Source organism: Dipodomys spectabilis, unplaced genomic scaffold (genome assembly GCF_019054845.1).
Source record: "Dipodomys spectabilis isolate Male_0828 unplaced genomic scaffold, ASM1905484v1 ptg000146l, whole genome shotgun sequence".
Taxonomy (NCBI): Eukaryota; Metazoa; Chordata; class Mammalia; order Rodentia; family Heteromyidae; genus Dipodomys; species Dipodomys spectabilis.
The window spans coordinates 794,777-820,803 of record NW_024870823.1 but is presented as its reverse complement, the minus strand read 5'-3'; the positions used below and the strand labels follow the sequence as shown (position 1 = coordinate 820,803).

The window sequence follows — 26,027 nt, the reverse complement described above, 5'->3', positions numbered from 1 at the left end:
TACACTGTAATTTTTCATGTTTTAAAATATGTTTAAAATTTTTCCTTTGTCCATGAACATTCTTCATAAATAGCACTTTCACCTGCAAGATAGTTCATCATAAGGATAGGTCATTTAAATATTTATATTATTGATCTGGAGTCTCTTTTCATTTTTTAGTAATGTACCCAACTCTGAAATAAACATGTGATAAAGATAAATGTATTTTCTTAATTTCTACAAGAGAAATTACTAGGTCAGTAAATATGACAGTGTTTAAGATTTGGCTTTGCTTTTAAGGAAAATCATACTTAAGTTGTTAAAGGATTAATAACACATCTTGTGAACGCATCTTGGTTGACAGTGTAACTACTCTGGATAATTTCTGTAAGCACTATCATGCATTGATTGTATGTAATCTTTTATTTTAAGCACCAGGATGCATCTTTTCTGTCTTCTATTCTTTGGGACAAGAGGTCTGGCTGAGCCCTTTATAAGCTGTGCCATACAAGCACTCATATCTATGTTCTTTATGACTATTTGCCTACTCAACTGCCCTCACACTTCTTCCTTTTCTTTCAGATGGAATGGGTCGAGTCCTTGCTCAAGATGTATATGCAAAAGACAACCTACCCCCATTTCCAGCATCAGTAAAAGATGGCTATGCTGTCCGAGGTAAATGTTTTAATTTTCTTCACAAATAAATATTCTTCACTACCATCAGACTCATACTAAGTTTTTTTCTTCCTCCTTTTGGCACCTACACTTATGATATAACAAGACAGAGCCCAGGTCTGGAAGTTTTCCAGATGTTTTCTAATTGAAAACATCTATATGATCCCAGCAGGGGATTGGGGAAATGAAGAGTTTCCCAACACAGGGAATAATTGAAGCAATCTGTTCTCTTGCTTTAAACTCAGACATTCGTAAAGGGCTTGATGAATGCAAGCGTGAAAACCTCTAATTCTCTCACAGATGCCATATTTTAAAGCTCTGGAACCCCAGATGGTACTGGCAGATCATGCCCGCAGAGTTGCCTGATATTGCATGAAGTTTAAAAGCAAATATTAAATAGTATTTGCCTGCCTACAGTCTAACCTTAAGAACTCAAGATCAAAATGTAACTAAATTGCTTAGAAACTTTTCATAGATTTTTTTTGCTTTTCCATACAAATAAGTATACATTTTGCTGTGGTTTTATTAAGCTAATTATGGTACTTTACCTTTCATTCTTATTTCTTATGAGAATATTTGAAATCTATTCTTAGCAATTTTCAAAATGTGATATATTGTTATACTAAAATATGCTATTATATTGTTATTCTGTTAGTGATTATTCAGTCTAAGCTTGTATTTTACATTTTCTTTCTTTTTTTTTGGTTGGTCATGGGGCTTGAACTCAGCCTAGCAGCTATCCCTCAGCTCAAAGTGAGCACTCTACCACTTGAGCTACAGCGCCACTTCTGGTTTTGTGAGTGGCTTATTGGAGATAAGATTCTCACGGACTGCCCAGGCTGGCTTTGAACTTCGATCCTCAGATCTCAGCCTCCTGCGTAGCTAGGATTACAGGTGTGAGCCATCTGTGCCTGGTTATTTTAAATTTTTCAAAAATATTTCCTGTCTGAACCAGACACTGGGCTCACGCCTATAATCCTAACTATTTAGTAGGCTAAGATCTAAGAATTGAGGTTCAAAGCCAGCCCAGACAGAAAGTCCCTGAGACTCTTACTAACCACTAGAACCAACCACCAGAAAACCAGAAGTAGAGCTGTGGCTCAAGTACTAGAGCACTCACCTTGAGCTGAATTGCTCAGAGTCAGCACCCAAGCCCAGATTCAAGCCCCACGACCAACCAAAAAAAAAATCCTGTCTGGATGCTGGTGGCTCACACCTGTATCTAGCTACTCTGGATTGTGGTTCAAAGCTAACCTAGAAAAGAAAGTCTGGAAGACTCTTATCTCCAGTTAACCAACAAAAAGTCAGAAGTGAAGCTGTGGCTTAAGTAGTAGAGCACTAGCCATAAAAAGCTCAAGGCTAGTACTTAGGCCCTGAGTTCTAGCCCCAAGATTGGTACAAAGATAGATAGATAGATAGATAGATAGATAGATAGATAGATAGATAGATAGATAGATAGATAGATAGATAGATAGATAGATAGATAGATAATACCATGTAATGTCTCAATTCATGTATACATTGTATAACACTCAAATCAGGATAAACATATGTCCTTAAAGGTCAGTTTGTTTTTAATGGTAATATGAAGCTTTTGTTTTTATTTTTCAACCACATCTAGCATTAAAATAATACTTTTCTTAAAATTAAGCACACTTATTAGTTACCATGTTATCCTACCATTACTTATTGTTTTATATTGGAGGCAGCATAGCAAAGGGTTAAGGCTAGGTATGGAACTTTCAAATAAAGCCCAGGGGATATGGGTTCTAGTACTAGATTTATTTCTATAACCTTGAACAAACCACTTAAAGTTTTTGAGCCTCATTTTTCTCATCTGTAAAATAGCAATCAATATAACAATACTTACTCCAGCAGAGAGTTGTAAGATTTAAGACAATTGCCTGGCACACACAAAATAAGAACACTCAATAATTTTTTAAATGATCACATGATAGTACTATCCCTATTATTGTTGCTTTTGTGATGTGTTTTCTTAGACATCTCTGAAAATTTGGAAGTGGGTATGGAGTTCATTCCCATAATCCCAGCACTTGGGAAGCTAACACAGGAGGATCACAGGTTCAAAGCCACTCTAGGCTGTAGAGCAAGACCCTCTCTGTCAAACAATCAACAAAAAAGCTGGAGAATAACATTTATATGAATTATTGCCTTCATTCTGTGTAAATAAAATAGTGGAGAGAATGACCTTATGTTGTAATTTGTACTAGTGTGTCTTTTTTTACACCAGTGTATTTTTTCTAAGGATGTCTATCTTAAATGTGCCTTATTTAGCTTGATCTTATTAGACAGGAATATTTCTGAAACAAGCAAAATCCAAATACAGATAACCAATTCATAATGAGTACTATATTTTACCTTCTAAAATTGATTCCTTTTGTAGTATTTATGAAAATGAATATTGTTTTACAAGGAAAATTATTTTTCTCATAGTTTCATTGATTCTTCTTGTTTCTATTCTTCATCTAAAAACTAAACTCTATTTTGACCTGATAGTTTGTAGTCATACAGGACTATAATAAAATGACTAAGAATTCTCATTTGCAAAGTAGAACAAACAGCTACAGTAGTTGAAGTGCTCATGACAAGCAAGTCTGTTTTTTACATTCTTGTAATATAAAATAGGAGAGGGAGAAAATAAATTTTTATGCAGAATTTCTCTCAAAGAGAATGATATTCTGTGATTTTACAAGAGGTAAAAGCAACTCCATAAAAAGAAAGTATTGTTCTGAGTTTTCCTTGTTGCCAAAAAATTAGCCTACATATCACAAAAGAGCTTTTCTGCTACTGTAGAATCTATTCAAGAAAATTTGTGTAAAATTATATGCTCAATCTCATTTATTCTTTTGATTCAAAAGATGTTGCTTTTTTTTTCTCAAAAAACAATCTCCAATGACTTCTCGTGAAATTGTTTAAAAATCCAAGAGATGTGCTAGCTGCTGATTTACATTTCTTTCCTATAAAGTGTTGATAGTTTTCTAAGATATGTAACATTTGTCAGAGACATAAAACACAAGGTAATCTTTGTGGGTATAGCTACATCACAAGTAGGAATGAATTTTCTATATTACAATTAAAATAGCAAAAGTCCTCAGTAAACAAAGAAATATGGTTTTAGAATTTAGGCTGGATTTTTCCCTTTACAGCTTATCAACTTTGTCTGTAATTCAGGACCATAAACCACTAGTAATTCAGGGCACTTTTTAAAATTTCTTTGAAGGTAAATCTATTCATTGGTCTTTTCATTGCTATAACCCCAAACCTAGGCAGTGTTTTTGTTAAAAAAAAAAAAAAAAAAAATCCTTGAGGCAATTGTTGTAGCTTTCTACACTATTTCGTGTACCTCCTTCTTTCCACCTGTTTTCCTTTACTCAGTTCCTTTCTCCCCACTCCCTTTATTCTCCCTTTTTTCTTCTCCTCTGCCTTTACCTTAGGCCTTCCAGTAATAACCAGTGGCACTCGTGATCATTACTAACCCTCTAGGTGTAAAGAGGTTGCTAACTTGCTCTCGATCACTAAGCATTAGCCAGTATCCTTCAGAAACATTTGGGATAAAACTCCAAACCAGTTGGAGGATCACTTTCTTTAAGGTATGTGGGCTGAAAAATCAAGATAGTAATAAAATGACTAAGAAAATAAGTAGAAACAATATTTTAACAAAATTAAGAAAGAATAAAATACAAAGAACACAGGAAGTAAATGATAATGTCAAAAATAATAGGAAGTCCTGTAGACTAAACTCTGAACAGAGGAAGAAGAATTTAAAAGACAAAAGTAGGAAAATGAAATTAAAGTAACATATTAAAGAAAGAATCAATTTATTTTTATCCTTTATATTTTTGAATTTTTAGTTTTCCCTCACAAGACCAAGCTAATCGATGTAGTCACACAGTCTGATAAAGATGTGAGAGTATCTTATCTTACAATTTCTGCCTAGATGTTGAGAAGGCCAAAAGCCAAAATCTCTCACAATCCCAAGTTTAACTTTCTTGGAAAAGTTCAGTTTGAAAGGCATTTCCCTCCATAACTTGTTTTGGAATCATTTAGGAAAATGGAGTGTTTTGAATTATTTTGAGATCCATGAGTAACATGCAATTTTGAAAGGCTATATTAAGAAATATCCAGACCATTTGAGTAAAGGTAATTTTTTTTATTGTAAAGCTACTATACAGAGGGTTACAGTTACATGAGTGAGGTTATGAGTACACTTCCTCTTGAACATTGTTACCCCCTCCATTGTTTTCCCCCTACCATCCCCTCCCTCCCTCCCTTCCCCGAGGTTCTTTTTTTTTTTTTTTTTTTGATTGTGATTAAATGATTACATAATTTCAAAGTCACAAGTTCATTCTAACTTCCCTGGAGCAAATTGTCTACCACAGTCCGTAATATATAACAGTGTTCACATGTTATATACCATATTTGTGATCAGCAGCATGAGGATATTTAGTAGTGGTTCAACCAGATGAGCGGGAGTTCTTTGTTTCTTAAGTCCTGTTTGTTTTGTCGTATCATCTAACCTTTTGGATTTAGCATCCACTTATGAGGGAGACCATGTACCGTTTGTCTCTTCGTTCTTGGCTTACCTCGCTCAACATGATTCCTTCTAGCTCCATCCATTTCCCTGCAAATGCCATTATTTTGTCATTTCTAATGGCTGCATAATATTCCATTGTGTATAGATACCACAATTTTTGGATCCATTCATCTGTGGTGGGGCACCTAGGTTGTTTCCATATCCTAGCTATTGTGAACAGTGCTGCAATAAACATGGAGGTGCACGTGTCCTTGTATATTGGTTCCTGTTGTTCAGGGTAGATGCCTAGAAGTGGTATGACTGGGTCGTAAGGGAGGTCAATCTTTAGCTGTCTAAGGACCCTCCAGACTGCTTTCCAAAGTGGTTGTATAAGTGTACATTCCCACCAGCAGTGTAATAGGGTTCCTCTTTCTCCACATCCCCTCCAGCATTTGTCGTTGGCTGATTTGTGGTTGTGGGACATTCTGACTGGGGTAAGGTGGTATCTCAGGGTTGTCTTTATTTGCATTTCCTTCACCACCAGGGATGATGAACATTTCCTCATGTGTTTCTTTGCCATTTTTATTTCTTCATTTGAGAAGTCCCTCTTTAGTTCCCTTGCCCATTTAGTAATTGGTTTGTTAGGTTTGGGAGGGATTAGTTTCTTGAGTTCCCTGTATATACAGGATGTTAACCCCTTGTCTGATATATTGCTGGTAAATATTTTTTCCCAATTAGTTGGTTGTCTTTCTAGCTTGGTTGCGATAGATTTAGCTGTGCAGTAGCTTTTTATTTTAAGGTAGTCCCATTTGTCGAGTCTCTCTCCAACTTGTTGTGACCCTGGGACTCTGTTCAGGAAGTTCCTTCCTGTGCCTATTAGTTCAAGTGTCTCTCCTACTCTGTCCTGCAGTAGTTTCAGAGATTCAGGTTTAATGTTAAGGTCTTTAATCCATTTTGAGTTGATGTTGGTGCATGGTGATAGGCTGGGGTCCACTTTTAGTTTTCTGCATGTGGCTGCCCAGTTTTCCCAGCACCAGCGGTTGAAGAGGCTGTGTTTCTTCCATTGTATGTCTTTGGCTCCTTTGTCGAATATCAGCTGGCTGTAGGCCTGTGGATTTATTTCTGGATCTTCTATTCTGTTCCATTGGTCTTCGGGTCTGTTTTTGTGCCAGTACCATGCTGTCTTTGTGATTATAGCTCTGTAGTAGAGTTTGAAGTTCGGCATGGATAGCCCTCCCATATTGTCTTTATCCCCTAGAATTGTTTTGGCTATTCTAGGTCTTTTGTTGTTCCATATGGATTTTTGGACTGTTTTCTGTATTTCAGTGATGTACGTCATTGGGATTTTAATAGGAATTGCATTGAATTTGTTTATGAGTTTTGGAAGTATTACCATCTTTACTATATTAAGTCGGCCTATCCAAGAGCATGGGAGGTCTTTCCATTTCCTAGTGTCTTCTGCAATTTCTTTCTTTAACATTTTATAGTTTTCATTAAATAGTTCTTTTACATCTTTGGTTAGGTTAATTCCAAAATATTTTATTTTTTGGGAGGTTATTGTGAATGGGGTTGCTCCCTTTATTTCCCTCTCTTCTTGTACATTGTCAGTGTACAGGAAGGCAACTGATTTTTGTGGGTTTATTTTGTATCCTGCTATTTTTCCGAAGTGATTTATGATTTCTAAGAGTTTGGGGATGGAGTTTTTGGGATCATGAAGGTATAGTATCATGTTGTCTGCAAAAAGGGATAGTTTAACTTCTTCTTTCCCTATGTGGATCCCTTTAATGTCTTTTTCTTGCCTTATTGCCCTGGCTAACGGTTCCAGGACTATATTGAAGAGGAGTGGAGACAGTGGGCATCCTTGCCTTGTTCCTGATTTTAGGAGAATTGGTTGTAGCTTTTCCCCATTAAGTATAATATTGGCTATTGGTCTGTCATAAATGGCTTTTATTGTTTTTAGAAATGTTCCTTCTATTCCTATTTTCTCCAGAGCTTTTAGCATGAATGAATGTTGAATTTTATTAAAGGCTTTTTCTGTATCTGTGGCGATTATCATGTGATTCTTGACCTTGGCTCTGTTGATGTGTTGGATTACATTTATTGACTTACGTATGTTAAACCATCCCTGCGTCTCTGGGATGAAGCCTACCTGGTCATAGTGTATAATTTTTTTTATGTGTTTCTGGATTAAAGGTAATTTTTTAGGTTTGTTTTGTCTTTGTTTTACATATTTATTTTAAATATTTATGGAAAACTTTTAAAATTTTTAAACTATTACCTAGCTGCCTGGCCATTATTATATTTTTATGGGGTCTAATCCATATCTAGTATATTGAACTGCAGTAAAATTAATGTAGATAGTACATAGCCATTCTGAATTAGAATCAGTTCTTAGTCTTTCAATGATACTCATGGTTTAGGACTTAATGTTTTATTTGAGTCCTCTCCAGGGTCGCAGTTCTTCATCTCAACATTCTGTTATTATTGCCTTCCGCTGTAGATTAGTTTAGATGAAGAGGGCCCAATGATACAGAGAATATTACCTACATGAGCAGATAGATAATTTAGAATAATTAACTTTAGCTAATTCCAAAACAGTTAAAATATAGTAGTTAATGAAATGAGTACTCCTTTCCCAAAAGTAACAATAGTTTCTCACTTATTCAGCATACTCTTACCTACCGCCCACAAAAAAGGACAGCAGAGTATAAATTCAAAATAGTTTAACTGGCTTATACTTCAGTATGATTGCCATAAGTTTGAATCTCTTACTCCAGTCACATCATCTTCCTTCATCACCTTCCTCACCCTAAACCTTCCTAGAATTCTAATTTTAGCATAAACAAAATGCCTGTTGCCCTATTCCTATCCATTCTTACTGTACCTTCATAAACAATAGACAAATTGTTAATCCCTCTGTGAAAGACTTTCCTGGTATCTTTAAAGCTATTTATATATAGGCCTCTGTTTATTTGGCACTAATACAAAGAAATTCTTAGCTTAAAATAAATGAACAGCTAGATAATGTTATAAGAGGCTTAAGAAGAGGTCACATATGGCTGGGAAATGAAAATGAAGGATATTTCTTTGACATTGGTTAGAGGATACTTATTTTCTGTATAGTAACTATCTACTGGTTTCAATTTTAAATCAAATGATATAACCATAAATCTTTAATCTCAGGTGAACATTAATGAAACAGGAAAAAAAATCCAGGTGCCTATGGCTTACATCTATAATCTTAACTATACAGAAGGTTGAGATCCAGAGGACTGCAGTTTGAGGCTAGTCTGGGCAGAAAAGTTGATGACACTCTCCAAAATACCAGCATAAAGCAGGGCTTGAGGTATGGCTCAGATTTTGTACAGTGCAGCCAAGCAAATGTGAGTTCAAACCTTGTCATCTGCACAAAATAAAAGGAACAATTTCAAGGTCTAGCATTAACCTATATGAATTGTTTACATAATCCATGTGTTGCTAGGGTTTGATTTATGTTGGTTTTATTGCTTCTCAAATTAAATTCTGCAGTTAAAAAGCAGAAAAGAAAACTCATTAGTAAATTCATTAGAATTAGTGAGGGAAAGATTCCAGGCTTTGCAGAAGTCCCCAGAATCTATCCATCTTTTCTAAGAGTGTAGTATGGCTTATTTGATTTCTTCCAAGCTTTAGGCTCATATACACCATGCCTCCACTTCTGTCCCTTCCCAGTCAAGATTTTAAGACTTAGCTTGAAAAAAATACCACCTTTCTTTTTTTTTTTTTTTTTTTTTTTTTTTGGTCAGTCGTGGGGCTTGAACTCTGGGCCTGGGTGCTGTCCCTGCGATCTTCAGCTCAAGGCGAGCCCTCTACTGCTTGAGCCACAGCGCCACTTCTGGTTTTCTAGTGATTTATTGGAGATAAAGAGTCTTACAGACTTTCTTGCCCGGGCTGGCTTTGAACCATGATCCTCAGATCTCAGCCTCCTGAGTAGCTAGGGTTACGGGCGAAAATAGCACCTTTCTTAATAATTTAAAATAAATACCACCAAGTTAGATTGCTTTCTGCTTATAAGAAATGGCAAGCCTTTTGATGTTCCTCGCAAATTCAGATGTTTACGATTCACCAGTTATTTCTTGTTTCCTTTTATTCCAAAATTTTTAATAATCACTTGGTCTTCTAATGTTCTGCTCCTCAAAAATAGTGGTCTAAGGACAGCAGCAGCTACAGAAGCTTGATCTCAGACCTGATGAGTCAGAAACTGTTTTTATATGATCTTCAGATTAATTGGATATACATTAAAGTTTAGGAAACACTGTTGCAGAGTAAATAATAAAAATGACTCCTCTGGAGCTGGGAATGTGGCTTAGTGGTGGAGTGCTTGCCTACCATGCATGAAACCTCAGGTTTGATACCTTAGTACCACACAAACAGAAAAACCCAGAAGTGGCACTGTGGCTCAAGAGGTAGAATGCTAGCCTTGAGCAAAAGAAGCTCAGGGACAGTGCCCAGGCCCCCTGAGTTCAAGCCCCAGGACTAGCAAAGAAAGAAGGAAAGAGAGAAAGAAAAAAGGACTCCTTTGTTGATACCAAGGACCTTCTATATAGATGCTTGGATGAGACTTCCTTTGCCAGCAATAGTCACATTTACCACATGGAAAGTCAGGGAAAGGTAGAAAATGTCATCAGATAGCAGGTATTCTATCCCCAGATTCTATCACCAGATGGTGCACCTTTCCTGATAACTTTGCTTTTAATGCATTCTTTCAGATATTTACCTCTCTGAAGCCCAATACTAGGTTTTCTTCTAGTTTGCTCTAGATAAGTACTCATCATTCAGTGATGTATGAGCATGTATTCACAATATTGATGGCAACCTTGAGGTCATTTGGGGAAAGGGGGAAGAACTAGAGAAAAGACTTGAATAGCAAACTATTTCAAAAGATAAATAAAGCTGGTACAGAGCTCATAATCTAGTTGAAATGGTTAAATACATACATTTATGAAATTATTTTTAGTGTTTTGCAAGGTATTATAAGTCCAAGGCAGTTTGCAAACTTCGCTCCCAAGTATTGTTGAAATTTCAGACTTAATTATCTCTTCTTTTAACCAGAACTCATCATTAACAATGAGCTAGATACTGTGGTAGACAAAATGACATAATCTACATTGCATATTAAAGGAGTTTCTCTAAACATTCTTTTTTTAAAAAAAAAAAAAAAAAAGTGTTGGAGTTTAAACTCAGGGGCCTTGTGATTGCTAGGCATATACTCTTACCACTTGAACCCCAACTCAGCCTAAACATTCTTATGATGGAAATGCAGAGTCAGGTTTCAAAGAAAATGTACTTGTATCAGCATAAAATACATAGAATAATAGCAGATATAGAACTTTTGTGTTCGTAATTTTATTTGTACATACAAAAGAATCTTTGGAACTATGCTTATTACTTATTGAATATTCTGAGTATGTCACATATTGTACATTTATTTAACACATGCTATATGGTAAACGCTAAGGACTCCTTTGAAGCAAGTAAACAATTAACTGCAAATACATTTGGAAGCCAAGCTACACTGGAGCAGATTACTCTTGAGGGGAGGCAAATCCAACAGGACTTTATTAAAAGTCATGAGCTCAGTCCTAAAACCTAAGATGTCTTTAATCTGAAGACACTGATAAGGAAAATGCACCACAAGTAGAGGAAGTAGCATGTCACAGACCCAATTTCTAGTGCCGTAGTTGCCTGAAGGTACCAAGATAAGACATCTTGGTACCTTCAGGCAACTACGGCACTAGAAATTAAGAATAGTTAGATAGAATATAAGATGTAAACAACACATAAAGAGCTAGGCATCAGTAGCTCACACCTGTAATTCTAACTACTCAAAAAGCTGACATCTGAGGATCATGGTTCAAATCCAGCCCAGGAAAGAAAGTTCATGAGACTCTTATCTCCAATGAGCCACCAAAAAGCTGGAAGTACAACGGTGGCTGAAATAGTAAAGTACCAGCCTGGAACACAAAAACTCAAGGACAGCACATAGGCCAAGGGAAGGGGAGAAATGTAATGTTTTTGCTTCTATATTCCAGTTCAGAAACAGCATTGTTTCTGATGTATTATGGTGCCAGCTGTGTGGCTCTAACTCGGGGTCTTATGCTCTAGCTAGGCTATTTTACTCACATCTAGTTCTCTACCACTTGAGTACCAGTTCTGACTTTTGGCTGGTTAATTGAAGGTAAGAGTATTATGGATTTGTCAGTTTGGCCTGGCTTCTAGCCATGATCCTCATACTCAGCCTCCTGAATAGGTAGGACTACAGCATGAGTGACTGGCACTCAGCTGATCTATTATTTTTTTAAGTGTTTTGACTGTGCTGGGTATTTAAAGCCTGGACTTTAGCACTGCCTATCCTTGTTTGAGGTGCTTTTCTGAGTTGCTTATTGTGTAATTCATTTTTCAACTATAGAATGAAGAACTGATCATATGTTCTTCCTACTTCAATTGAGTATCATGAAGACAGACAGGAAGAAGTCTGTAGAAAAGTGGAAACACAGAGACATGCATAGTGGTATATGCACAAACATATTATTGGCTGTGTACTCACATATTACAAATACTTGCACTAGGATATGGTAATATTTAGGATAGGCAAAAAGAATATCCTACTAGAAAAGCACAAGTGTGAAAATTATGGAGTGACCGGAAATCTACCTGCAATGTCACCAAGAAAGCACACAATTATCAACACCTGTACTATACTAGAGTTATTGGATACTAAATATCAAACAGTAACAGCGATTGTCTAGTCCAGGAATTCCAAACAATATCTCACCTTTCTGAAAACTTGCCAAGTAATTGGAGTAAAATTTTTGAAACCCAGTACCACCTAACCACTATTACAGCCAAAGCATTCCCTATTGGTAAGACAGGATTTCTGCTTTAAAGTATTTTGGTATTTATTTTGCCATGGAGATATTTAGTGTGTTTCTCAAATAAAAAAATTCCTGGTTCAAAAAAAATTTTTGAAACCCAATATTAGGTCCTTGTTCTTTGCAACAGGTCCATAGTGATGCTTATACTTGGCTCTGTTTTATATTATAGCTGCTGATGGCCCAGGAGATCGTTTCATCATTGGGGAATCCCAAGCTGGTGAACAGGTGAGATTTATAGGCCCCAAAGAAACTGAAGATTTCTACATCATATACTTTGAGCTTGAAATTCTAAATTTTTGTCACCATAGTTATAGTAATGTTATAGACGGATTACTTAGAAGCCTGTTAATGAATGGATAGTTCTCCTGAGAACCAAAAGAATCATTTCTTAATTTAAAGAACTTATGTTGAACTAGGCACTGGTGGCTTACTCCTGTAAGCCTAGCTACTCAGGAGGCTGAGATCTGAGGATCACAGTTCAAAGCCAGCCCAGTCAGGAAAGTCCATGAGACTCTTAGCTCCAATAAACCAGTAGAAATTGGGAAGTGGCACTATGGTTCAAGCGGTAGAGCTCTAGCCTTGAGCTGAACTGCTGAGGGACAGTGCCCAGACCCAGAGTTCAAACCCCATGACTGACCAAAAAAAGACCCTGGAAGTGATGCTGTGGCTCAAGCGGTAGAGCACTCACCTTGAACTGAAGAGGGCAAGGACAATGCCCAAAGCCCAGAGTTCAAGCCCCATGACTGACAAAAACAAAAAAAATTTTTAAATGGTTACTTTAAAAAAAAAGACCCTATATTGATTAATATATGGCAAAATGTTGCCACAGACATGCCTCAGGATAGTAACTCTGTTAAAATATTTTTCTGGGTCACATGTGATGGTAATCCCAGCTACTGAGAAGGCAGAGATAGGAGGATTATGATTCCAGCCCAGCAAAAGTTAATGAGACTCTATCTCAGAAACAAGCTGGTCATGGTGGTTCTTGCGTGAAATTCTAGCTGTGAGAGAGTGGAGTTAAGATGATAACCAAATAAGACTGACCTAGGCAAAAAAAAAAATCACAGGAACAAAAAAACTTAAGGCATGATTCAAGTGGTAGAACACCAACATAACAAGCAAAACACCCTAACTTCAATCCCTTAGTGCCACCAAATAAAATGACAATTTAATGTAAAATAAAATATAAAATAAATAATAGGTAACTATTAACTTTAACAAACTAAGGGAAATATTTCACAAATCATTTTAATGTATCATTTCAGTGGACTCCATTCATTTACAGTGTGTATTGTCTACTTTTAAGTGGCTATATAAATGTTCTTATATATCTAGTATTTTTAACATTGAATTATCTGTAATGATAGCTGATCAGAATCCTTTGCCTGCCATTTAGAATGTATTATCAAAAAAAGCCAGTAGGTAGGCCCAGGGGCTCATGCCAGTAGGACCAACTGTTTGGGAAACAGATCAGGACAATCATAATTCAAGCCCATGCAGCAAAAGAAGTTAGAAGTTAGCAAGACCTCCCCTCCCTATCTTAATCAGTAAGTTAGGTATTATGGTACATTCAAGCTATGCCAGAGGCATAAATAAGAATAATTAGTTCATGCTAGACCAGGCAAAAAATGGGAGACACTAACTAAAGCAAAAAGAGCTGGAAGCATGGCTCAATCATAGGGCACCTGCCCACCAAGTCCTAAATTCATACCCCTAGGACTATGAGGGTGGCAGGAGGACTAGGAGGAGGAAGAAAGGAGAAGAAAGGCAAGAGTAGGGCAAAGAAGAAAGGAAGGCAAGAAGGAAAGAAAAAATGACTAGTTGGGCATAGGTGCCCTGTGCCTATAGTCCTCACTACTCAGGAAGCTGAGATCTGAGGATTGCAATTCAAAGCCAGCCCAGTCATGAAAGTCTATGAGATTCTTATCCCCAATTAACTGTGAAAACACTAGAAGTAGAATTGTGGTTCAAGTGGAACAATGCCTTGAAAAAACAAGCTTTGTGTTCAAGCCTCAGGAACACACACACACACACACACAAAGATGATGACCAATTTCCCCATTTAAGCAATAGTTCAATAGTATTAAGTAATTCATGACTTAACATTTTTAATATTTAGTAGACATCTTTGAAAATGTGTCTTCTATGTGGAAATTAATACTGTATTGGATTTTTCTTGTAGGGAGAATTTAAAGCATTCCTTTTTCCAACTCTAAATTATGGTCCTAACAAGTAACTCTTCTGAGGCCCAACCAAATTTACTACATGAATCTTACATAAATATGTTTTCTTCATTGTAGAAGTTAACAGGGTAGATCCTGTCTCATATATCATCTGTACAAGAACATTGATTATGAATATCTTCTTTTTCTATTTCAAAATTAGTGTTTAATCCATGTCATTATAAAACCAGGTTACTTTTTAATGATTTAATTACATTTGTTAGACATTTGTTATTAATGGATCATTGACCTAATAAGTTTTTTAAAGATTTTCAAGACCAGTAATTAAGATAACTTTTCTAGTTTGCTTTTTTTAAACAGAATTTTAGCTAATAAAATGCTGATTTTATCAAACTTCAAAACATCAGTAAATTACATAAAATACTGTTTCTATATTTGTCACTCACAATATCCTATGTTCTACCATTTTTCCTAACATACTCCTAAATCACTTTACATAAGAAAATTTATATTATTTTAGTGAAGGGCAAGTAGGGTAAATAAAAGTGACAGTTCATCAAAACAAGGCACTTGGAAAGACATCTGATAACTCATTTTCTTACAAACAAAATCAGCTTAAATCAAATTGACACCTCTTGGGTGTGATTACACCTAATTATCAGTTAGTGTCTATTACATTAGGCCAGAATGAGTAAAACCATAAGATTCTTTCATTGTTTACAAAACTGCTACAACCCCTCCAGATATAGGAATACTCAACTGTTTCTTTTGTGTTTTTCTTCCAGCCAACTCAGACAGTAATGCCAGGACAAGTCATGCGTGTTACAACAGGTGCTCCAATCCCCTGCGGTGCTGATGCAGTAGTGCAAGTGGAAGATACTGAACTTATCAGGGAATCAGATGATGTATGTCACCACCAGGTTCCTATGGCAGTATTGCAAGTCCATGATTTCCACAGTGTTTATGAGATGACCTGAGGTGTTTTTTTTTTTAATTATGTTTGGGTCTTACATTACCATAATATGTAAGAAATATGTGGATAAATAAGAAATTGCATTAGGCTTGAAGGGTTTGGAAGAAGGGTTTGGGGGCTGTTATCATAATGGAATTTGAAACATGTTTAACACAGAAATTCCTGTGTAAACAAAGAAACTACCTCACAACAGAAGAACAATATTAATAATTATATATCTTCTAGCTGAGAAGTTTGTTACTGACACTAGCTTTTTATAAAGTATGAAGGTTAGCTGGGCACTGGTGGCTCCTACTTGTAATCCTAGCTACTCAGGAGGCTGAGATCTGAAGATCGAGGTTCAAAGCCAGCCCAGGCAGGAAAGTCCATGAGACTCTTATCTCCAATAAACTACTCAGAAAAAGCTGAAAGTGGTGCTGTAGCTCAAGGGGTGGAGCATTATCCTTGAGCTTAGAGAGGCTCAGAGACAGTGCCCAGGCCCAGAGTTCAAGCCCTAGAACCAGAAGGAAAAAGAAATATATATATTAGAAGGTTAAATCAGAATTTAATAGACAAGAATCCCAAGAATTTAATAGACAAGAATCAAAGTACAGGGGCTGGGAAGGTGGCTCAGTGGTGGAGCACTTGCCTTGCATGCCTGAGGCCCTGGGTTCGATTCCTCAGCACCACATAAGCAAAAAGAAAAAAGCCAGAAGTGGCGCTGTGGCTCAAGTGGTAGAGTGCTAGCCTTGAGCTGAAAAGCTGAGGGACAGCGCCCAGACCCAGAGTTCAGGCCCCATGACCGGACCCCAAAAAAAAAAAAAAAAAAAAAGAATCAAAGTACATTTTGCCAGATTTTTTTTTGAACATCATGTTATAGCCAGATATTTCAACTAAGTGACCCTTTTACCTCTGATTGGTGCCACTAAATTACAACCTGGAAATGATACATTTAAAAGAGTCCCTGCTCCAATATTTCAAATAAAGGATTCTGGGGTCTTTTGAACTTTTTTTTTTTTTTGTCTGTTGTGGGGCTTGAACTCTGGGCCTGGGCACTGTCCCTGTGCTCTTCAGCTCAAAGCCAGTGCTCTACCGCTTGAGCCACAGCACAACTTCCGGTTTTCTAGTGGTTTATTGGAGATAAGAGTCTCACAGACTTTCCTGCCCATGCTGGCTTTGAATCTCGATCCTCAGATCTCAGCCTCCTGAGTAACTAGGATTAAAGGCGTGAGCCACGGCGCCCAGCTCTTTTGGACTTTTAAGTAAGCCTTTTTCTCACTGAACCTAGTGGCAATGGTTGAAACCAGAATATCAGCACAAATGAAAATAGGAAAAGGTACTGATAACTCATGCCTGTAATCCTAGCTGTGCAAGGCTGAGAAAAGGATTGCAGTTCAAAGCCAGTCTGGGCACACATACAAGACCCTTTCATAACCAGTAGCTAGGTATGTGGTACACACCTGTCATACTTAGTTCGTATAGATTAAGAACAGGAGTAAAACAGAAAAATCTGAGACTCCATCTCAATGAGAAAAAATGGGTATAGTGATATGCACCTTTTATCCTAGCTGCATTGGAAAGCCTAAAATCACCAGATTACTGGTGCAGGTGTATACTGGAACAGGCAGCTAGAAACTTTCTCAAAAATAACTAATGTTGGATGGGGACATGGTTTAAGCAGTCATAGCATTCCTGCCTAGCAAGTGTAAGAGTGTGAGTCCAAACCCCTATATCATCAAAAACGAGGAGGAGGAGGAGAAAAAGGAGGAAGAAGATAGTGAATTGAAATTCTAATAACTGGAACGCTTACTTAGCTTTGGGAAAAGTTTAAAGTATTTTACATTTTTAAATTGAGGGTAAAATAATATGTATAATCTTAGGTTGGAAAGGTCATAAAATTTGTCCATGCTGTGAGACAGCCAGTCTTTTTGGTCTGGACGTTTTCTTTTTAATGACCTTCTCACATGTAGGGCTTATAAAATTCAAATCTTGGCATACAGATCACATTGCCTGCTGCTATAACTGTCCAAGCAGAGATTTATTGGCATAAAGGAAGCCAGCAAAGCATTGAAATCAAGAACACACACATCCTTAGACTGCCAGATGACAAGACACAGTTCCAATGTCACAATATTAGTCACAGCCCATAATTGTAAAGTTGATTATAGCAGTTGGTCTTTTTTTAATATTTTTTTATTGTGAAAACATTGTACAGAGGGATTACAATTACATGAGCAAGGTAATGAGTACATTTCTTATCAAGCATTGTTGCCTCCTCCTTTGTTTTTCCCCTACCATCCCTTCCCTCCCATCTCCACAAGTACACTCCCTTCCACACCTAAATTGTAAAGTTTGTTTTTTGACTTAGCATCTTGTACATCTCATTGTTGCAGTGGGTCAACCTGTATCCCTATTTAAACAATTTGTTTTTTCCCTTCCACTCCCCAAATTATACCAACATCAAATAAAGTGAAATACTGTGGGAGAGGGACATACAAAGCAACAAAAAAATCACATGGTACCTTATAAATATGTTAGAAACAATAGCAAGAAAGTGTCCTTATCTTGGGATTCATTTTGCTTAACATTGTCTTATCTGACCTTTTCTGCTTGTCTCAGACATATACTATTTGTTGCAAATAAGGGAAACCATGAGACTTATGTTTCTTTGGGCCTGGCTTACTTCACTTATTTTTCCAAGCCTTTCCCATTTCCTAACAAATGGGGCAATGTCATCCTTTCTAATGGAGACATAGAATTCCATTGTAAATATATACCACATTTTCTTGATCCATTCATCTACTCAGGGACATCTGGGTTGGTTCCATATCTTAGCTATGGTTAATAATGCTGCAATAAACATAGTTGTGATGGTAGCTTTACTATGGTCTTGTTTGTGATCATTAGGGTAAATGCCCAAAAGTGGGATTGCTAAGTCACAGGGGAACTCTATGTGGAGTCTTTTGAGGAACCTCTATAGTACTTTTCAAAGTGGTTGAACAAGTTTACACTCCCACCAAAAATGCAGTAGCGTTCCCTTCTGTCCACATCCCCTCCAGCATCTGTTATTAGAGTTCTTGATTATAGCCATTCTAACTGGGATGAGGTGGTATCTCCATGTTTTGATTTGAGCATTTCTTCCTATGTCTATTGGCCATCCTTCTTTCTTCTTCAGAGAAGTTTCTCTGTAAGTCTTTAGCCCACTTACTTACTGGGCAGTTGTTTCTTTGAGGATTTGTTGTTGGGAATTTAATTTTTTGAGTTCCAGGTATATTTTAGATATGAGACCCTTGTCCGTTGTATGGCTAGTGAAGATCTTCTCCCAATCCATGCATGGGCTTTCTATTGATCTTGCTAGCTATGTCCTTTGCCATGCAGAAGCTCTGCAACTTCATGCAATCCCATTTGTCCAACCTTTCTTTGATTTGTTGTGTTTCTGGGTCTCTATTAAGAAAATTTCAGCCTGTGCCAAGGAAACCTAGGGTTTCTTCTATTCCATCCTGTAATGTTTTCAGGGTGTCTGCTCTGACTTCAAGGTCTTTGATCCATTTGGAGTTGATTGTGGTACAGGGTGATATATAAGGATCTAGCTTTAGTTTTCTACAAGTGATTAACCACTTATGCCAGCACCATTTACTGAAGAGGCTGTTTTTCTTCCATTCTATTTTTTTAGCTCCCTTATCGAAGATTAGATGGCTATAGGTCTGTGGGTTCATTTCTGGGTTTTCAATTCTATTCCATTGGTCCTGAGGTCTCTTCTTGTGCCAGTACCAAGCTGTTTTGATTACTATGGCTTTGTAGTAGAGTTTGAAATTTGGTATTGATATTCCTACAGCACTGTTCTTTCTGTTAAGGATTGTTTTTGCTATTCGGGGGTCTTTTGTTATTCATATGAATTTTTGGATTGCCTCTTTGAAGAAAGAAGTTGCAACATTTATAGGTATCGCATTGAATTTGTAGATAGCCTTGGGAAGTATTGCCATTTTCACAATGTTGATCCTTCCAAGGCAGGAGCATGGGAGGTTTTGCCACTTTCTAAGTTCTGTTTTAATTTCCTTTTTCAGGTTTTTAAAGTTTTCATCAAAGAGGTCCTCCACTTCTTTGGTTAAGTTAATTCCTGGGTATTTTATTTTTTGTGGGGCTATTACAAATGGAGTTGCTTTCCTGATTTCAGCTGCACTTTTCTCATTGTTGGCATACAAAAAAGCCATTGATTTTTGAGGGTTAATTTTATACCCTGCTACTTTGCCAAAGTTTTGAATCAGCTTGAGTAATTTGGGAGTGGAGTCCATGGAATTCTTTTTTTTCTTTTCTTTTTTTTTTTGTTTTGGGTCCGGTCGTGGGGCCTGAACTCTGGGCCTGGGTGCTGTCCCTCAGCTCTTCAGCTCAAGGCTAGCACTCTACCACTTGAGCCACAGCGCCACTTCCGGCTTTTTTCTTATGTGGTGCTGAGGAATAGAACCCAGGGCCTCGAGCATGCAAGGCAAGTGCTCTACCACTGAGCCACCTCGTGGAATTCTTTAAATACAAGATCATGTCATCTGCAAAGAGGGAGAGTTTTACTTCATCTTTCCATATTTGGATCTCCTTTATGTTTGCATCTTGTGAGCCACCTCGTGGAATTCTTTAAATACAAGATCATGTCATCTGCAAAGAGGGAGAGTTTTACTTCATCTTTCCATATTTGGATCTCCTTTATGTTTGCATCTTGTCTTATTGCTGTAGCTAGGCATTCTAATACTAAATTGAAGAGAAGTGGAGAGAGTGGACATCCTTGTCTCACTCCTGAGTTTAGAGGAAATGGCTTTAGTTTTTCACCATTAAGTATAATGCGAGCTGTAGGTTTGTCCTATACAGCCTTTAATGTATTCAGGAATGTTCCATGGATTCCTAGTTTTTCCAGAGCCTTCATCATAAAGGGGTATGGGATCTTGTCAAATGCTTTTTCTGCATCTATTGAGATAACCATGTGGTTCTTATCCTTGCTCTTGTCGATGTGATGAATTATATTAATTGATTTGCATATATTGAACTAGCTTTGTGTCCCTGAAATGAATCCTGTTTGATTGTGTTGTATGATTTTTTTAGATGAATTGTTGAAATCGATTGGCCCAAATTTTGTTGAGTAATTTTTCATCGATGTTCATCAAAGAAATAGGTCTATAGTTCTCTTTCTTGATGAGTCCCTGCCTGGTTTTGGGATGAGGGTTAAGATGGCTTCATAGAAAGAGTTCGGTAGTGAACTTTCTCTTTCAATTTCCTTGAAGAGTTGGAGGAGTATTGGTGTGAGTTCTGCTTTGAAGGCCTTGTAGAATTCTGCAGTAAATCCATCTGGTCCTGGGCTTTTCTTAGATGGGAGGAATCTTATTGCTGTTTCTATTTCAGTGCTTGATTTGGGCCTGTTAAGTTGGTTTAACTCATCTTGGTTTAGTTATTGCAGTTAGTCTATAGAAATCTACTACCAGATATACTGTAAAAACTACCTGAAATTTCTGAGGAATTTGGGAACCTTGACATGGTATTGAATCCATGATTCATGGGAACAGAAGAGAAAGGTTATCTTCATGAAACTTTATTTTATCTATTAAGGTAGGCATATGTGTGTGCATATATATGTATATTTACATACACACATATATATCACTTAATATTGCTTACAAAGTAAGATTCTGCATTTGAACTAATACGTTTTTGAATCATGAAAGTTAAAGAAAATATTGGTTGATTGGTTTATTAACATCAAACCTAATTTTTTAGTTAGCAAGTTGTTTTCTGTTCATTTATATTTTTATATATTCTGAGTTTATGTGGTGATAAAAGTACTTAAAAAACTAAATTCTGTTCATCAAAAATTCTATTAGATTGCATTTGAAATTATATGACCTTCTCATTTTGTAGGGCACTGAAGAACTTGAGGTACGAATTCTGGTGCAGGCTCGTCCAGGCCAAGATATCAGGTAAGTTCATTACACAGCCATGTATAGCTTTTGTAACTACATGATCATAAACTCAGGTCAATTGACTCAGGTCAATTAGCCATTTGCTTTCAAGTGTTAAAAACAAGAAGCACCATGAAATTTCAGAATTTTATATCCCATATCTGCCCTGTTTACTTTTTAATGAAAAGTAATGATGTAGATTAAAAGTAAAAAAAAAACACATGAGAAAAAGTAAAGTCATAAGCTCAAATAACCAACGTGTCCCCTTAGATGATCCAGATTTACCCTTCACCCCTAGATTATCCATAAATTGGTATTAACACAGAAGATTCTAGAATCAAATATTGACTATAATTAATAGTAAAATAATCTGCTATTCCTTATATACAAAGATGAGGCTACTTTTCTGCTATAATAGTGCATATACTTCCATTTTCTTTTACAATAGGACATGTTTAATATCATTACTAATGATTCGCCTAAAATCCCTTTGTAACAAATTGTGTTTCTCCATCCCTGTGGTAGCAGACTGAAGTGCATGTACCCAAGGCTTCAGTTAAATAATCTAAATAGAAATTACCAGTATAACAATAATTTCATTGGCACTATTATATTTCCCACAAAGCTAACCAGTTATGGATGTCACTAAGTATCTTTGCTTTGTGTCACAGGAGGTTTGAAATTGGTATTTTTAACTATAATGCAGTATAGCAAAATCTTTAAAGTAATTTTCAAACATGAAGTAACATATTCCTGTTTAGAAATAATAGATACATAAAAATCTTCTGTCTTCTGTAGTTTGATATCTTCTTAAGTTACTAACACTTATTTTAGAACCTTCTCAATGTTTTTATTCCTGCTTCATCTTTATTATTTTTCTCCCCTTGAATGTGCCTTTTCTGATACTGAAGTTTACCTCAGAGTTGAGAAAATGTTATTTTCAGACATACTATTAATGATTCTGCCTTGTCTTTCAGACCTATTGGCCATGATATAAAAAGAGGGGAATGTGTTTTGGCCAAAGGAACCCACATGGGTCCCTCAGAGATTGGTCTCCTGGCAACTGTGGGTGTCACAGAGGTTGAAGTTAACAAGTTTCCAGTGGTTGCAGTCATGTCAACAGGGAATGAGGTAATACACACACACACACACAAACACACACACACACACACACACACACACACTGTGTGTGTGTGTGTGTGTATATATATATATATATAAACTATGTATATATAGTAAAAACTGGGAGAGAAGGCTTACAAGATAAAGGCATTTTTGTCCTCTTATTTTGTAAAGTTATGGATCTTACCAATGGTATTACATTTTTATACTTAAGGAATAATAATTTGGCCTCAGAATAGTTAAAGACAGAAGATAAGAAGAAGGAAAAATCTATAGATGATACATTAAGAAATGTTCCCTTCCATTTCTTAGGATGAAATATTATAGCCAATGACTTTTCAACCCAGTCAGTACGTATAAACAAAAAAAATTGGCTGTAAACTTCAGATATCAAGCTGTGGAAGTATTATTTTAGTCTATTAAGACAATGACTATCTTTATTGCCTAAGGGATGGACCAACTGCATAAGTAGTAAATCAGTAAGTCAAGATACCATATATAGCCCTTATTTTTTGTTAAAAGTGCTATAATACATAATCTATTATCACCAAAAAGAGTTGATAATTATTTTGTTGTTGATAAAATCTTTGATTTATATTGTTTGCCATTCTTCCCCTACTCTTACCAAAATTAGCTCTAGTTATGACTTTCTGGTGATATACTTTAATGTTAGTGAATGAAATGTTTATTGTTTACCTCTGTATTAGGCATTATACTTTAACTAGTGATAAAAAATAATTCTCTTTCTCCTTGAAGTTCTATAATCAGAAAACAAGACACCCTCCCCCCCAATACATACATAAATTCATTTATTCTCAGAGACCAAAAGAAAATTGCACTTACCTGTTAATGTGGCAGGGCTATAATTTAGCCATACACAATATAAATTTCCCTTAAGTACTAGTTCTGATTTCTGTTGATAAATATGGCTTCATTTATGCCCATTTACAAGATATCTAAGTATACTGTTTAAAACCTACCCAGTATTATGACTGTATAACTTTATGAAGATGATAAAATTATTATAAAACTAGGAAAATAGAGCTGTCATTTGTAAAGAATGGCAGACTCAGACATTGTCAATTTCAATGAACTGTATATTAAAATTTAGGTAGTACCATTGTGGGCATACATTCCAAATTTTATATATTTGCTCTATAAGTATATACTATGCATGTGTTACATGCTGTAATACTCACCAGGGAGTTCTTTTAATGAGCCATTCAGCCTTGAGGGATAGAAAGTGTAGCTAAGAAGTATAACACCTGTGTAACCTGTGTGAGGCCCTGGTTTTAATTCCCAGTACTGGGGGGGGCGGGGTGGGGGGACTCGGAAAGGGATCAGATTGACAAAATTTGAATAGAAAGTACCTAAGCCCATTTACTTAGAAACATATTGGCAGGAAAGTGAGAAACAGTGGCTCAAGTTCATAAGTCTCATAGTGGAGACTGAGGGATCCAACTTTGAGGCCTGCCTGGACATCAGAATTTATGAGAGTTCATTTCAACCAATAGCTATGCATGGTGGTTTGGACCTGTTGTCCCACTTACAGCTAAACACAATGGTTGGACACAGTGGTGGGCACCAGTCATCCCAGGAACATAAGGAAGCGTAAGTAGGTAGGTCACAGTGCAGGCCAGCCCAGGCATAGAATGAGACCTCCTCTTCAAAAATAACCAATGCAAAAAAGAAGCTACAGGTTTGGCTCAAGTTTGCCTAACTAGGATGAGGCCTTAAATTCAATCCCCAGTACCACAAAAAAAATGGATATTGATTTATATATTGATATTGAAATCAATACTGTTACTGACAGGAAACTTACCATCCATCAGGGAAACCAATAGTTTTTTCTTCAGAGAGACCAGAGCTCTTAGCAATCCATATAGTCATCCATGACTCTTCTGATAATTCTTCAAATGACAGCTCAGGTACAAGGAAGTAAGACTTGTACTAGGAGAGTGTGGAAGGCACCCAAACTTAGGAGCCTCATGTCCTATATAGATATCAGTACTTCTTATTAAAAAAAATATATGGGGGGGTACTTTTTAGGATCTCTATAAGGTAAGTGTGACAAGTATTACCATACACATGGAAGCCCAAAACTGTGTCTCTCCACTAAATATTTATAGTACCTTCATTTATAATACTTCTCAGTCCTCATATATGATACCAAAGACCACTTTTACCATAAGAAATGTTGCCTAGTAACAAGTTGACATTTCATCTTTATCAAATTTCCAAGGGAACAGAGTTTGAAATAAGAATGTTCTTGTTTGCAGAAAATGAGAAAACGATAATAAGACCTGACTAAAAATCAGTCTGCTTTTATTATCACCATGCACTAGCAATTCTAAACATATTAGAGATAAAATACTCCTCTCTGATGGGGCATACCACTTCTCATTTTATATGTAACTGATGGTAAGCAGTGTTCTGATAACTTCTTCTTGATAAACAGAAATAAAGATAGGTAAATTCCTGTCCATGTAGAATTTACATTGTAATTGGCAGATAGGTAGTCAATGAATAGTAATAAATTGCATAAATAAAATAAAGAGAAGTAAAATGGTAAACAGTGTCAGTAGAGAAGGTTTAAGCCAATATTATCTGTTGAAAACTTAACCTACCACAATTCTATTATAGTCTCCCTTTTTGCAATTAGGCTGGAAGCCTGGAATCTGAGTAGTCCAACCCTTCTTGTAAGCTTTGGTTTAATTAGGATTTAATGATTTGTTGTTACTGTTTGTTTGTTTGTTTTTTGAGGCAGGATCTCACTCCATAGTTTATTTCTGGCCCCAAACTTGGGGTCCTCCTATTTCAGCCTCCTGAATTCTAGAACTATATTATACACCACCACTCCTGGCCCCTAGTTATATTTTGCCATTGAAATGCATTCCTGTGGTATTAGAAGATGCAAAGAAAGTAAAAGCATTAGCAAAAATGTAAGCCTTCAATCTCAGTAATGTCTTTCCCTTCCCCCACAGCCTTAGACAACAGTGATTTGCTGTAGTCCCTAATCTTGGTGACACAAGTTTTTCCTCCAGCTTTTACAACACATAATTCCCTATATTTGACACTCCCTTTTCCCACCTCCCATCTTGTGAAATCCTTAGAAGAGTTGTGATTTTGTTTAGACCTGACAGTTTTCTGTTATAGATGAAGTAATTAAATCTCACTATAAGATGAAATTTGAGTAGAGATCTAAAGGCATTTAGAATATATTCTATGTGTGGGAAGTGTATTCTAGACAAAGAGAACCACAAAAGGAATATCTCTGCTTTTCATCTTTGAGAAGGCAGAAGAAAGTCAATTTATCAGGAAGCAAAGTAGAAGGTAACATTTTATTTTAAATGGGCAGTTTTAAGGAAAGGAAACATAACATGGAACATAAGGGAATATAATATATCTTAAGTTTCTTAATGTATTGGCTTCTTTGTGGCAAGGCATATAGGCAGGACAGAAGAAAAGATCAGGACTAGAAAGCCATGGAATACTGTAGCGTACAGCGGTAGCTATAGAGATGGCAAGAAGTAATCAGATCATGATATATCATGAAAGTAAAACTAACCAGTCTGAATAGGGAATTCAAAGTAGAACATAAAAAAAATAAGTAATAAACATGAACTCTTCAGGTACTATCCTAAGAAAGTGTATATTATATGTATATATGCATATGTATAGATATATACATATATATATATATGTATATATATATATATATATATATATATA

General features: G+C 36.4%; 1 protein-coding gene across 2 annotated transcripts in view; it reads left to right on the top strand.

The window, feature by feature from the left end:
• The window catches only part of Gphn (gephyrin), a 392,152-nt gene that overhangs the window by 313,453 nt on the left and 52,672 nt on the right, over window positions 1-26,027 (top strand). For both annotated transcript variants that reach the window (XM_042691808.1, XM_042691809.1), the window contains 5 exons: window positions 562-654; window positions 12,269-12,324; window positions 15,068-15,187; window positions 21,133-21,191; window positions 22,151-22,304. In XM_042691808.1, coding sequence (XP_042547742.1) covers window positions 562-654; window positions 12,269-12,324; window positions 15,068-15,187; window positions 21,133-21,191; window positions 22,151-22,304 — 482 coding nt within the window. The remainder of the gene's footprint in view (window positions 1-561; window positions 655-12,268; window positions 12,325-15,067; window positions 15,188-21,132; window positions 21,192-22,150; window positions 22,305-26,027) is intronic.